Source organism: Apostichopus japonicus, chromosome 17, assembly GCF_037975245.1.
Source record: "Apostichopus japonicus isolate 1M-3 chromosome 17, ASM3797524v1, whole genome shotgun sequence".
Classification (NCBI taxonomy): domain Eukaryota; kingdom Metazoa; phylum Echinodermata; class Holothuroidea; order Aspidochirotida; family Stichopodidae; genus Apostichopus; species Apostichopus japonicus.
In genome coordinates, this window is record NC_092577.1 from 13,255,438 (window position 1) to 13,271,263 (window position 15,826).

General features: G+C 36.6%; 2 protein-coding genes and 1 long non-coding RNA gene across 4 annotated transcripts in view; all 3 read left to right on the top strand.

Annotated features, from left to right (window-relative positions):
* Window positions 1–9,822, top strand: part of LOC139984948 (sorting nexin-17-like) — a 39,044-nt gene extending 29,222 nt beyond the window's left edge. Inside the window, exon 12 of one of the 2 annotated variants that reach the window (XM_071999101.1) lies at window positions 8,273–9,822. In XM_071999101.1, the coding sequence (XP_071855202.1) occupies window positions 8,273–8,317 (45 nt within the window). In that variant the 3' untranslated portion in view covers window positions 8,318–9,822. Of the gene's footprint in view, window positions 1–3,906; window positions 3,937–8,272 lie in introns of those variants that run through there. The other variant, XM_071999102.1, reaches the window with a different exon arrangement.
* LOC139984953 (uncharacterized) overlaps window positions 1–14,840 on the top strand; it is a 104,540-nt gene extending 89,700 nt beyond the window's left edge. Inside the window, exon 2 of the long non-coding RNA XR_011799239.1 lies at window positions 14,613–14,840. This is a non-coding gene — a long non-coding RNA (uncharacterized lncRNA). The remainder of the gene's footprint in view (window positions 1–14,612) is intronic.
* Window positions 1–15,826, top strand: part of LOC139984949 (monocarboxylate transporter 12-like) — a 256,740-nt gene that overhangs the window by 137,564 nt on the left and 103,350 nt on the right. The window lies entirely within an intron of this gene.

Sequence of the window (15,826 nt, forward strand, 5' to 3'; positions counted from 1 at the left end):
GTGCTACAGTGTACTATGGCACACATTCCCTGCCGTGCGGGCTAAGGCTTAGATATGCCCTGCCATACAGTATAATGATGTAACACCTGCCATATAGTCATATATTTCTTAATACTGTGCTACAGTGTACTATGGTACACATACCTGCCGTGCAGGCTAAGGCTTAGATATGCCCTGCCATACAGTATAATGATGCACACACCTGTCATGTAGTCATATATATCTTAATACTGTGCTACAGTGTACTATGGTACACATTCCCTGCCGTGCAGGCTAAGGCTTAGATACAGTATGCCCTGCCATACAGTATAATGATGCACACACCTGTCATGTAGTCATATATGTCTTAATACTGTGCTACAGTGTACTATGGTACACATTCCCTGCCCTGAGGGCTAAGGTTTAACGCTTAAGACCCACTGATACATTTAAATTGGTATTATGTTTAATAGAACTAGTACTGTCCTTTTCTAAATATATTTGGAAAGAGATAATCTTGACAACCAGTGATTATAATGATGAAACATACCACAAAGTTAGAAATCTATTAGTTTACCAGCATTAACTGTACAGTGTGTAGCACAATTGAATCTCAAACTGCAGAAATGTGGCTAAGTCAACATTTTAAATTTTACTGTTTCCACATTTGTGTCATTTTATTCACGGTCGATTTGTATCTGTTTTCTGTTTTTTTTTCATTCTACCAAATCCTAGTTTTTCTGGTATTTTATATTTGGCTTTATTGAGAGTAGCATGTTATAGTGTTAGTCCCCTGGGCAAAATTCGGCTACCTATACCATGGAGGTAAAACAGAGCCTATACATTACATAACTTCAGTAGGGTGTTGTCTCAAAGCTATAAAAGTCTTGTACTGTAGTTGTTGTTGTTTTTTTCTTTGTCAGGAAGTAGACTCATTAAATGGGTGTGTTACAGTGTAATTGTATCTGGCAGGTATGTCGTTGGTACAAGTCTGGTGGATATCTTCATTTCTGTAAAAAATATATATACCGACACAGTTATAATACGGCTTGCGAGGATATCTTTTAGCATACATACCTACATACATGAGTGTGGTGGCCAATTGGCTATTGGGCGTCAGACTTGTGATCCAAGGATTGCTGGTTCGATTCCTGCTTAGTTCATTACGTTGTGTCCTTGGGCAAGATGATTTATCTCAATTGCCTCTCTCCACCCAGGGGTTAAATGAGTACCTGTGAGGTAACTTGTCATTGGGCGCAGTATATAACTGCCGTCGACTGGAGGGATTGTCTCTGGGACAGGTTATCATTGACCAGGGGTAATTTAACGTCTGTATAGGGCTTTGAGACCTATTGCTGGTATAAAGTGCTATATAAAAAGCAAATATTAAATATTAATATTACATTCATTTGTGTTAATGGTTACTGTTAAATCAGTGCCTCATCAAATATCTAACCATCATGGTGTACCTTCTCGTGCAGAGAATTGAAGAACGATATTGTTGAGAAGTCATGGCTCGGAATAATTCTATACGCTGTAGACTGGTACTACGACAGAAGCGAGAAAGTTGCCAAAATCGTATTCAGGAATGTACCATTGCTGTGTTTATTACTTGCACTGATGTACGTACAATACCAGATGTATGACAATTGTTGGATATGCTTGCAGGCTGAAATGATTTTAATATGTTATCAAAAATTGTCAACATACAGCTGGCTATATGTTAACAGATCCGTTATTTAAAAGAACCAAAGCAGTTTTGACAAAAAGAAAACAGGTAATAAATGCTAAAATTGAACATTTGCTAAAAAAAAAAAGATGTAAAATTATTGATACAATACTTGACCAGTAAAGGTATTCTTTCATCCATGTCCAACAATTGTCATGTATGTGGTGCTGTATGTACACCTGAGCAAGTAATAAACGCAGAAACCATGGTTTATGGGAATGGCACTTTGTTAGAAAAATAATTCATGTAACTTTTGGTATTTATTAACTCCATTTAGTTGAATAAGAGCTGAATTCTCAGATGTCTTGAAATTAAGTTCTGTTCGAATGCATTTGAATGGTTTCATGTTTGTTTGTTTGTTCCTTTTTATCTTCTTATATTTTCTATTTTTCTGGTTTTTCTGAGCTATCATACCAGGCGTATAGTATTTAGTTACAAGCTTTATTGAACAAGTGTAAAAGCTTTGATGCAGTGTTTAACATCGGTCATGAAAGGCTTGCTTCGATCTGAAGGAGTGTTTCAGTTTCAACTAATTAGACAGCAGGTGTGTCTGTAGTAGTGATGCTAAAAGTATATAAAATGCTTAGGATTGTGCAAATTTGTAACCGGAATTGGGATCGATAGCTCACAAATGCCATTTGAGGGGTGGGGGGGGGGTTGCATCCAATAGCATGCATCCACAGTCCAGCACACTGAACTGTAATTTACTAGTTATACGATAGCTATGACAGGTCCCCATTGATTCACCCCTACCCCTTGAGGGGGCGGGGGGTGGGGATCCAATAGCATGCATCCACTATCAAGTGCACTGAACTTTAATTTTACTAGTTATATGATAGCTACAGGTCCCCAAATGTTGATACATGTGGATGAAGAAAGACAATTGAGATGAAATGTCTAATTTTACCTGAGGACACAATGTAAATATCTTGCCAAAACGCAAATCTGGTGAATTTGAAAACCAGATTTCTACAAGAAGAAAACGTTGAATGGGGACAATTTTCACATGGTTAGAAAGAGAAAATAAGAACTACTAGGAGAATGTATCCAAATCTTCCACCAGACAATTAAAGCAGTGATCTGGTGTATTTTTGTGATGTATGAAAGAAAGTTCATCTTGTTTGTATTGTATATTAGATCCTCCTGCAAGCAGGAACTCGCGAAGAAGCCTCATTGGCTTATCAAAGCCGCAAGCTGACCGAAGTCAGTCTCTTACATTCATATTTAACGTCCATGATTATGAATTGTTAATTGTTAGCAACTCTGTAACTGGACGACACACATTAATCTTGGAGTGACTCGAACCGGGGACCTTATGATTGAAAGGCACCGGCGTTAACCACTGAGCTAACACTCCAGAAAATCTTACATTTCCATTAACACAGGTTCCACTCTTGATAGCATACATTGTTAACAAACTGTTCACATTAACAAATGACGTAGTATCAATATAATGCTCTATATGCAATCAGTTACAGTGTTCATAGGACCTGATGAGAGGGGGCAGGGGGGTGGGGGGTTAGTGAGGACCTGTAAGACCTGATGAGAGGGGGAAGTTAGTGGGGACTACATCCTAGCCCTGTCCGTGCCGGTCCAGAAACATTTGTACGCAGAAGAACAGTTTATTCTTATTTTTCGGGATGATGCTTTAGTATACTGAAGAGTTCAAAGAGCTGGACCGGTGGGGCCTGACCAGGCCCTCAGCACACCCCACTGTTTGTGTCTAACAGTAAGTTACTGACCAGGCTCTCAACACACAATCTGTGTGTGTCTAACAGTAAGTTAGTGACCGGGCTCTCAACACACAATCTGTTTGTGTCTAACAGTAAGTTACTGACCGGGCTCTCAACACACCCCTCTGTTTGTGTCGAACAGTAAGTTACTGACTGGGCTCTCAACACACCCCTCTGTGTGTGTCTAACAGTAACTTACCTGGTGATATTAGGCTACAGTATTATGCATTCTATAATCATTAAATCTGATTTCTGTCTCTACTCCAGGATGATACAGATTGTCACTACTAGCACAAGTCACATTAGAGACAGCCTCCTGTTTTCTCTGTAATTTTACTGTTTTTGTGTGAGCAATCTTGTTCAATCTTATACAGGTTGGTGATTATCCATCAGAGAATACATTTGACAAGTTGACTTATCTTTTAGTCATCACGTTCTTGAGAAAGTATGTATTACTTTTTACAGGAAATATGTGACTAAGTTCAAACCTATCCTATGTGTCCTGTTCATACCTACATTGTTGAGCCTCTCCTTCTGGACTTCTCTATTATGTGGATGCCATTTTGACTTTGAACAGTTCAAGGAGAAGATATCGACCGTTACACTCCAATGACCATCAAGCAGTCTTACACCATTTAATCCTTTAATCCTACACAAGTTAACTTGTCTCCGTCTACAAGTTGCCTTCTGTCCCTTGTTGAGCGACCAAATCCATGATGCCAGACACCAAGGACACAAAAGGAGTTTCAACTAGAAAACAGGAAGAATTGATCTCTTCCATTTTATCCGCCCTACTTGAAAGCAATGATCTGAAAGTCGTTATCCAGTCTGCACTTAAAGAAGCACTTAAAGAATCCCTTGACAAAATATCTCATGTCATTGACCTCCATGAAGGTCGGATCCTGGATCTTGAATTCCAAATGGACAAAAGCAACAAAGAATTAGCTGCATTAGCCAAGGAAAATGAGAAATTAAGAAGTGACTTAGATCAATACAAATGTGAACTCAATTTAATGGAGCAATATTCTCGCCGCAACTGTATTCGCATTTTCGGTATTCCAGAGAGTACAGGCGAAAATACCGATCAAATTATTACAAAACTTGCCGAGGAAAAACTTGGTGTTGATCTCAAACTGTCCGACATCGATAGGAGCCATCGTATTGGAAAACCCAACGGAAAAGGATCAAGATCAATCATAATGAAATTCACCAACTATAACATAAAGTCACGTGTGCTAAGAGCAAGACGCAAACTGAAATCATCGGGCATCGGCATCCAGGAGGACCTGACTGCGAGAAACAAGGCACTCTTACAGAAGGTCAAAGACCATCTCCGTGTCTCATCAGCCTGGACCATAGATGGACGGATTTTTGCCTTAACAAAATCTGCAGATGGAGGTGAACTGAAGAAACGAATAAATGGATTGAATGACTTGAATAATTTGTAGTTCAAGAAGTAATTTGTATTTTCTTTATTTCGAGGACACTAGGACCTAATGAATCCAATTAACACTTTGGACTCGAACACTTCCAATGATATTTCTACAACTTTGGGAAATCCTACTCTTCTGAACCATATTTTTTCTGAGTGTGATTTAATCTCAAATGAAGATGATGATCAGGTTGATAATTATTCATCTAATTTTGATTCCTCTTTATATTCTGATGTAAGTGATTTACATAATCTACACAATTTTTCACATAGCACCTTTCCATTATTCACCTTAATGCCCGTAGCTTAATGCGTAATTATAATACTATTCGCGATTTCTTGGCATCTTCATCATTTAAATTTACAGTTATAGCTATTACGGAGACCTGGTTGCATTCCGATACTAATCTTGATTTAATTCAAATCCCAGATTATACTTTTACGCATAGGGACAGGGATACTAAACGGGGTGGTGGTGTTGGTTTTTATGTCCTTAATTCAGTATCTTTTACTGTTAGGAATGATTTGATGTCCAACCCTTTATTATTTGAATCTTTATTTATTGATGTAAAATTTGACAACAAATCTCTTTCTATAGGAGTTATCTATAAGCCCCCTGACATTCCAATATCCAATTTTAATGATGAACTGTCCAGTCTAATGATTAATTTAAGTGTTGTCAGTAAGACTTGCTATATCTGTGGTGACTTTAATATTGACTTGTTAAAAAGTGATCATGATTCTAATGTATCCAATTTCTTAGATCTAATGTATTCCCATTCTTACTTTCCACTTATTTCAAAACCAACTAGAATTACTCCACAATCAGCCTCACTCATTGACAACATCTTTTGTAATGATACTTTTGTTAACTTAAGCTCGGGGATTCTATTATCAGACATAAGTGACCACTTGCCTGTTTATCGTTGTAGGGATTTTAAGGCGCACTCATTACCATGCTCCAATAACTTTTTTTACCATAAGAGGACCAGTAAAGATTCTTTACGTAATATCAATTTAGAACTTTCTTCTTTTGATTGGAACCTATTATACAATCTCCGAGATGTTGATACTGCATATAACTTTTTTGTCGATAATATTAACAATATAATTTCTAAGCACTGTGTAGTTAAGCAATTTAAAAGAAAATCCAATACTATTCGCTCACCTTGGATAACATCAAGTATTTTAACTTCAATTTCAAAAAAGAATAAATTATATAAAAAGTACCTTCTTAATCCTTCCAGTACCAATAAATGTAAATATACTCTTTATAAAAATAAACTGACAAAAATTATCAGATTAGCCAAGAAGATGTATTATGAAAACTGTTTCAAAGACAATAAAAATAATTTAAAGAAAACATGGTATACGATTAATAAAATTCTTGGTCGTACTTCAATCAATACTCAAATTGATAAAATTAAAGATAATGATTTGTTAATTACAAATAAATTTGACATGGCCGAGAAATTTAATGACTTTTTTGCTAATATAGGTAACAACCTTGCAAGTTCTATTCCCACTTGTCACTCAAAATTTACAGATTTTCTTACTGATAGTACCCCATCATCTCTATTTATCTCACCAACCAACTCCTCTGAAATTATCAATTTAATAATGCAATTGAAAAAAGGCTCTTGTGGTCTTGATAATATTTCTGTTCAGTTTCTCCAAGAAAATCGTTTTATTATAGCTGCCCCTCTTACATATATTTTTAATTTATCAATATCTACAGGTGTTGTACCAACTCGTACTAAAGAAGCTAAAGTTACTCCAATTTTCAAAAGTGGTGATAAGCTATCTATTAACAATTACAGGCCCATCTCAGTTCTTTCATCTTTATCTAAACTCTTAGAACGTATAATATATAACCGTACTGTACACTTTTTAGACAAGAACAACATTATTACTGATAGACAATTTGGATTTCGTAAGGGGCGTTCTACAGATATGGCAGCTTTGGATGTTTCTCAATATATCATTAACGGCTTTAACAATAAGGAATATTCTTTGTGTGTATTTTTAGATTTATCTAAAGCCTTTGATACTGTCAATCATGGAATTCTCTTCAACAAATTGTATCATTATGGTATAAGAGGGGTTGCATTTAACTGGTTTGTTAATTATCTATCCGGCAGACGCCAATGTGTTCATATTGATAATCACTATTCTAATTTCAGTAAAATTACATGTGGAGTACCACAAGGGTCAATTTTAGGTCCACTGCTTTTCTCCTTGTATATAAATGATATTATAAATTGTTCAAACACCTTGTATTTTACACTTTTCGCAGATGACACCAGTATACTATATAAACACAAAGATATAAATCATGCTGCATCTACTATAAATTTTGAATTAGCTAAAGTCTCTACTTGGTGTCAAGTAAATAAATTATCTTTGAATATTAACAAAACCCACTTTATGATTTTTCACCCAAACCACAAAAAATCAAGAACATAGATATTTGTATTGGCAACTCACAGTTAAAGCGTGTTGAGGTCATAAAATTCCTAGGTTTATTTATTGATCCTGCTCTAAAGTGGTCTTCCCACATCTCCAAGATTAAAACTACCATCTCAAAAACTGTTGGAGTCCTTTATAAAATCAAAGACTTTGTTCCAATGTATATTCTCAAGAACTTGTATAATACTCTCATACTACCTCATCTTAATTATTGTAATATTGTTTGGGGTAATGCATATTCTACCTACCTAAAGCAATTGCTTTTATTACAAAAGAAGGCTGTCCGTGTTATTACACAGTCTGGTTTCTTAGCACATACCCCACCACTATTCAGCTCACTGAACTTACTAGATATTTTTGATTTACATAGATACCACTGTGCAGTTTTTATTTTTAAGTCTATTAATAATAAATTACCAGTCAATTTTAATAATTACTTTAATTTCAATTATAATATACATAACTACCACACCAGATCCTCTGGAAATTTATTTTCATTGCCCATAAATACCGATGTCTTTAAACGTTCCATCGTCTGTTATGGTGTTAATTTCTGGAATAGCCTAAGTCATACATTAAGAAATATTAAGTACCTTAATTCATTTTCATTCAAGTTGAAAAATCATCTTTTATCCAAGTATCAACATCTTTAGATCTACATTTGTCTCTGACTTTAAGTATTTCCCACATTATCAAAATGTCTTTTTTTTATTTTTTTTATTTTAGGGGTGGGGGGGGTATAGGTCTCTTTGTAAGGGGCTTTATTATTATGCCCATATACTTTATACTTGTTACCTTTATTCTTGGTGGGCTTCTTGTACAAGCTACGGCTTCCAAGCCCTTCCACCATTTTCTCTCCGTAATTTCCATTATTTTTCTTTTATTTGAATTACTACTTATTATTTTCTTTGCATGGTATTGTCTTCACAGTCCTATTATTTTATAAACATTGTGAGAAAATGGAAAAATAAATGAATGAAATTCTACGCAGTCCCCGTCTCCCGGATTCGTCCCGACATCTTCGGTGGAGAATGACATATTTGACGGTGGCATCGGTGAAGAGTATCTGCAAGAGTAGAGTGCTTCCGTCGTCGAGGAAGGACTGCAAAAAATCAGGTCAAAGGTCATCCTCTAATGCTATGCTCTGTATGTAGCAGATATATAGTTTGAAGATACTAATAGGCACTAATATCTTATAGCCCCCCCCCCCCCCCATCCATTACAGATGCTATCGCAATTTGATGTTAATTCTATCCCTTCACAATTTCACTTTTGGAATGGCATATAGTTTATTAAGCTCAAATCTGCACCCTGTTGCCATGGAAATGAGTACAATACAAATTAATCTCTTACATGTCGCTCCAGGCTTTCTCTTTGCTAATGCTGGTAGACTCCATATTTTTTACTCTTTTTTTATTAGTTTTGTATTGATAGTTGTGTTAAATTCAGTGTTGCTTGCAGTAACTGCCACTTCAAAACTACTTCTCTCAGTCGGCACTGCATTTATTTCACTTGATGGTAACTAGACCAAATGTTTTAGAGCTCATTAATTTTAGTTTCATGAAACAAGGTAACTTTAGAGGACATCAAATATACTCTGCCACGTGCCACCGCTTAACATTTCTATGGTGCTGAATTTTCCCTCTGTGTTACTTATAGCTTTTTCGTAGATAATCACTTCCAAACTGATGTAACTAGACTATAATACAAAATATCAAACCTTGTGTGATTGATAGTAGCTCCTACTTTTTTTTTCTTTTCTTTTTTTTTATTTGCTCAGAAATCATTTTAAATGCTATAAAACATATCATTTTTGTCAGCGAAAATTCTGAATTTGTTCTGCCTTGTCTAGCCAATGCCTTAGAATTGTTGTATTCGGAAGAAGAAAATTATGATAAGTACTGGAGTTATGTCGTTTGGTGCCTGCAAGATACAGCCTTGTAAGCTCAGGGAATGAAAGCTACATCATGTGCTTTAGTGTCATAACAATCTTTAGTTCTGTTGTCCAAGTAAGCTTTTCTTGTTATAGTTAACGTGTCATCTATCTAGTTGTGGTCTTTCTCTGTGACCAGTCAGCTAAATTAGTGATGTCTTATTGAGTTGTCATGTTACAATGTGAAAGTACTTTTATGACCAAAGATAATTCAACAGCTAGGACAGATTAAAAGTATGAGGATTGTTGGTGTGAGGCTGCAATGAAGGCAGATGGGAAGTTAGTTTTATTTTTGGGAGTGGGATGGGGGGTGGGGTGTCTTTGTTTTGCTTTTCCCTTTCTTGGAGGAAATTGTGCCAAGCAGTTGAAGGAGGCAGCTGCTAATAACAGCTAGTTGGTGTAATCAGTTTCAAAGCTACAAACCATTAAAACTAACTTAAAAATTAAAAAGATATAATTGAGTACTGCCCTCAAATTGTGAAGGAAACTATCAAAATGCATAAGTACTCTCTTACGTGTTCCTTCCCCTCTCCTACCCTCCCTCCTTCCCACTCTCCCACCCTCCCTCCCTTCCCCTCTCCCACCCTAACTCCCACTCTGCACACTCCCTTCCCCTCTCCCACCCTGCCTCTGTTCCACTCTCCCTACCTTCCCCTCTCCCACCCTCCCTACCTTCCCCTCTCCCACCCTTCCTCCCGCTCTCCCACCCTCCCTTCCCCTCTCCCTCTTCCTCTCTTTTAGCTATCCCTCTTTGGAAAGACAGCTTCAATGTATTTGAATATAGGAGAATTATTCGCAGATGCAAAAACTACAGCCAAGTTTAGGAACACTTTTGGCCATCCAGACGAGCACACAAGTGAAATTTATTACGATGTATTTTTATTTTAACAAGGTACAGTATATATAACGATAAATTGACAGAGTTACAACATTCTTTTTTGTACTTTCGAATCAAAAGCAGGGTTTTCAAATCAACTTACAATTGTAATTAGTTTTTTATCAACTCTCTTATTAAAAGTCTCTTTTGATTTTCTAACAAAATAATTTTATGTGTTGGTGCATCTCACACAGTTGGTATTAACATTTCGTGGTAGAAAGTGTCAAAGATAACCACCAGCCTTTGATAAACACTATGTATGGAATTTGTGTTGAGGTGAAAGGAAAGGGGGTAGGGGAAGGGGGAGGGGGGATAGGTAGAGGAAAGGGGATGGAGAAGAGGCACATTGAAAAACCTAATATACTCTGGTTTTTGTAACCTGTTTATGATTGTTACCAGTGGAGACAACACTTAATGGATGACCAAGGCTTGAAGCGAGCAAGATTGTTGGTTTGTAATTTACTTCCAAATATTATTGGAAGGCTAAGGGTTGGAGCGAGCAGGATTGTACGTTTTTTATTGTTATTTTCTTCCAAGTTATGTTTCCTTACAGCTCTAAGAGTAATATCCTTTTTTCTACTGTGATGTATCATAGACATGTATCTTATCAAATTAGACGAAAGGCTTCCGTCACAAAATGCGTTGCGCCGTCTGTACCATACTTACGTTGCCGTCGAAGAAAGTGTACGTTGCCATCGCGGAAACTTCCTTTGTCCAATTTCATTCCGTTGCCCATTTTCATTCTGTTATGGGAGTAGTGACCTGTGATGGTGGCCCTGTCCTACTTCTACCAATCAAGTTTTCAATATGATACCCAATTCTATGTGATACACATTTCAATATGATACACCTGAAATTGCAAAACTTGTTGCAACTAATTAGTTTCAACAGGCAAGTTTTCGCGACAGCAACCTCTAAGTTTCCACCACGGCAATGTAAGTTTCCATGACTACAACCTAAGTTTCCATGACGACAACCCAAGTTTCCATGAAGGCAACCTAAGTTTCCATGACGGCAATCTAAGTTCCCATGACGACAACCTTCCATGTTGGGGAAGTAAGTTTCCACAACGGCAACTCAACAATGGTACAAACGGCGTGCCATGACAAACTCTGTGATGTATCTTGTGACCAATTTCAAGGATTCCCAAACTGTCAGGACCACCACTCAAAGTTGAAAAGGGGTCTCACATTGTGTCAGGATTTGTAGAATTCATATGTAACATTAAGGTAATTCTTCATAAAAGACTTTTTTAATATATATATTTTGCATAATTATCAGTAAACCGCCACATAATCCTCCATCCTTTAACAAATATGAAATGCTTTATGAAGAAGATTATAAAATATAATAAATGATATAATTGTTATAAAACCTATTTTATGTAAGTAGAGGTGTTGGAAATATTACATACAACAAATTGTGATAATATTATTAAGTCAAATTATTAACAGGAGGCTTTGGTCACTTTAACACGATATTAAAGTTAAGCCATGCAGGACATTTAATCTTTCTCTTTATGTAACCTATAAAAATTTCACCTGCTTTTGTGTCTTAATGTTACAACAGATAATTACTTGCGATATCATGGTACCAATCTCATGTTTATACTATGTAACAAAGTTATTACATATAAGATTACATATTTATTTTGATACTTGGGTAATGTAATATAACAGAAAAGTCAAGACACGTATAAAGTCGTTTCGTTACATGCTTCAATTCTGTAATAATACGAGGGACAGTTACTCTCCATACTCATATCTATATCATGCATACTGTGTAATAACATAATTACATAAGAAATATTACATAAATATTATGACGAGATTTGAGTTATGTAATATGGACAGCAAAGATACATAACTATTCTTTGATACAAAGCAAAAGTAGTATTAAATGCTGCAATTCCTGCATATTATTTCAAGCTACGACTTGCCATACCTTTGCGCTTATCTCATGCAAGGAGTGTTATAAAAAGATTAACATATAAAGGCCGCATGGAATAATTATGATATTTAGGTTATGTAACAAAAAAGAGAAAAACTTAGACACATGTCCAGTTTCTGTTGTAAAGGAAGGAACTATGACATGCTGCTATAATACTGTGTTATAACATCATATAATGGTGCAAGTAATTTGTGAGAGCAAGGACATTTTTGGCTAGAATATGATTCAAACCATGTGTTATGAGGATTGCAAAAATTACCTGGAGAGGGGGGAAGGGGAGAGTGAGGGGATAAAAGGGGGATAACACTAAACAAACAGCAGTGATTGAATTTTAAGAGAAATTTAAGAGTACACAGCATGAGTACAACAGCATGAGTTGAGTACCAGTAAAACATGAGTATGAGTACAACAGCATGAGTATGAGTACAACGACATGAGTACCAGTAAAACCGTATGAGTACAACAACATGAGTATGAGTACAACGACATGAGTACCAGTAAAACAGTATGAGTACAACAACATGAGTACAACATGAATATGAGTACAACAGTATGAGTACAACAGCATGAGTACCAGTACAACAGCATGATTAGGAGTACAACGACATGAGTAGGAGTACAACAGTATGAGTACGAGTACAACAACATGAGTACCAGTAAAACAGTATGAGTACAACAACATGAGTATGAGTACAACAGTATGAGTACAACAGCATGAGTACAACAGCATGAGTACCAGTAAAACAGCATGAGTACCAGTACAACAGCATGATTAGGAGTACAACAACATGAGTAGGAGTACAACAGTATGAGCTCGAGTACAACAACATGAGTACCAGTAAAACAGTATGAGTACAACAACATGAGTATGAGTACAACAGTATGAGTACAACATCATGAGTACCAGTACAACAGTATGAGTACAACAGCATGAGTACCAGTACAACATGAGTAGGAGTACAACAATATGCGTACCAGTACAACAGCATGGGTACAAGTACAACAACATGAGTATAGGAGTACAACAATATGAGTACGAGTACATCAGCAAAGTTTTAATCAATACAAGATACAGCTTTGGGAGAACGTGATCTCAACTTATTTCTTGGCATTATGTGATCATGTGGGTCTCACAAATGTGGAAGTGTCTCTCGTCGTATTTTTTCTCTGAACTGTACCAACTTGCTTAGACACATACGCATGCGCAGTTGGTTTATATAGTAAAGATAGTTCAACTGTTTTGTGTCGTTTTATAGAATGTTCTATTTTCTTGTTACTCTCTCTAAGGAAGTTCATAGTTAATATGATATTTTGCTATGGATAGAGGTGCCTGCTATTCACTGCCAACAAGTGTATAGGTCTTCAAAATGAAATCTTAGGCATACTTACCACACCCCCTTCCCCTCCCTTAGGCATATTTACCATCCCCTCCCTTAGGCATACTAACCACTCACCCCTCACTTTTTTTCATATCAGGATAATCTCCATTTATCAAGCATATACTTTCTTCTATATTATCTTTTGTACCATGTAAAACTACAACAATCTTTTCATCATATTGCTCTTTCGACTTTAACTTGAATAAAGTAAGAAAAAAACTACATGATATAAAATGAAGTTCAGTCCGTGTGTCAATCTTTTAGTCTGTATGTGTTTCCTTGTTTTATTTACTTTATTATATATATATATTTTTTATATTCTGACGAAATAAGGTTAGTAGTACGGGCTAATGAAAACATATACCAAGATTAGCTTAACGAGATCAGCGGTGGTGGGGGATGGGGGTGCCATTGTATTCCCATGTATACTGTCATAATGTACCCTTAGAAGGTGAAGTGTGCTACGTTTCCCTCTGTATTCCCTCTCAAGTTTAAACTAGTTTGATAATGAAGGTAACACAAAGCCAGGATTAGTCATGTCAGTTGGTTTGCCCAAAGAAAGGGGTGGCGGAGATGGGGGCTTGGGTACCTCCCCATCCCCACCACTTTTATAACCTCAAATGTGCCCCTTGTCATAAGTTTAAAGTGACCTTTGTTATTGAAAAGTATCCCTTTTCCATTTTTGGTTCCTTGCTTTAGCAAAAGGAACCTATGCAGTCAGGTTGGCGTATGTGTGTGTGTATGTGTGTGTGTGTGTCTGTGACACTTGCTTGGGTACGCTCTATCTCAATAAGGGAATGTTGGATTGAGGCCAAACTTGGACTATAGATCCGCCATATGGAGAAGGTGTGCCCTATTGTTTCTGGTGCCCACAAAGGTCACTAAAGGTCAGTTATGGTCCAAAAACCGAAAATATTAAAACTGCAATAACTCCCAGTGACAAGATTGATATTTAGGGACCAGTTGTGAACTGGTTAGGGGAGCATTTTCAAACTTAACGGTCATGTGATCCGAGGTCACCAAAGGTCAATTAATGATAAAAAACTAGTATTTCTGCGATAACTTGAGAACGAAATGTCCGTTAGGGTTGGGAGTTGCTTCAATGTTATCCAATTGTTGACCCGCATCTAGGTGACCCTTGACCTCAATTTGACCTCTGGTGACCTTTACATGTTTTTGTGGATTTTTACAGTTTTGATGCTATTTTCAGATGTCAAAGGTACCTTCTGATCATAAATGTCATCAGGTTGACCCCGTGTGACCTTTATGTGCGAAGTTATATGGGGTCAAAGTTTTTCGGTCGGAGTTAGGATGGTTGTACAGACTTGTCGTTTTGTTTTTTGGAATCAGGAGATTAAACTACTTCTGAAACCAAGGTCAAAAGGTCAAAGGTCACATTAGAAAAAATGTGCTTATTTTAGGAGGAAACGAGCAAAAAAGAAAATGTTTGGTTTTGATGCTAGATTTGGATATCAAAGGTACCTTCCGATCAAAAATGTCAATTGGTTGACACCCGTGTGACCTTCGTGTGCGAAGTTATACGAGGTCAAAGTTAATTTTTAGACATTTAATGCAACAACTCCCAGTTCCAAGGTGTGACATGGTTGATATTTTCGGACAAGTTGCAAATGATATAGGGGAATATTTTCAAACTTAACGGTCATGTGATACGAGGTCACCAAAGGTCAATTAATGTTAAAAAACTAGTATTTTGGGGATAGCAAATGGGCAAAGAAAAAAATGTTTGAATTTGTATAGTTTGATGCTCTAATTTAGGTCTCATCAATCAAAAATGTCAATAAGTTGACCCAAGGTGACCTTTGTATGTTAAGTTATATGAGGTCAAAGTTAATTTTCAGACATTTAGTGTAATAACTCCCAGTACCAATGTGTTACACAGTTGATATTTTGAGACAAGTTGCAAATGGTATAGGGGAATATTTTCAAACTTAACGGTCATGTGATCCGAGGTCACCAAAGGTCAATTAATGATAAAAAACTAGTTTTTTTGCGATAACTTGAAAACAAATTGTCCGTTAGGGTTGGGAGTTGCTTCAATGTAATCCAATTGTCGACCGCATCTGGGTGACCCTTGACCTCAATTTGACCTCTGGTGACCTTTAAGTGTTTGTGGATTTTTACAGTTTCGATGCTATTTTCAGATGTTAAAGGTACCTTCTGATCATAAATGTCAATGGGTTGACCCCCGTGTGACCTTCGTGTGCGAAGTTATATGAGGTCAAAGTTAATTTTCAGACATTTAATGCAATAAATCCCAGTTCCAAGGTGTGACAAGGTTGATATTTTTGGAGTAGTTGCAAATGGTATAGGGGAATATTTTCAAA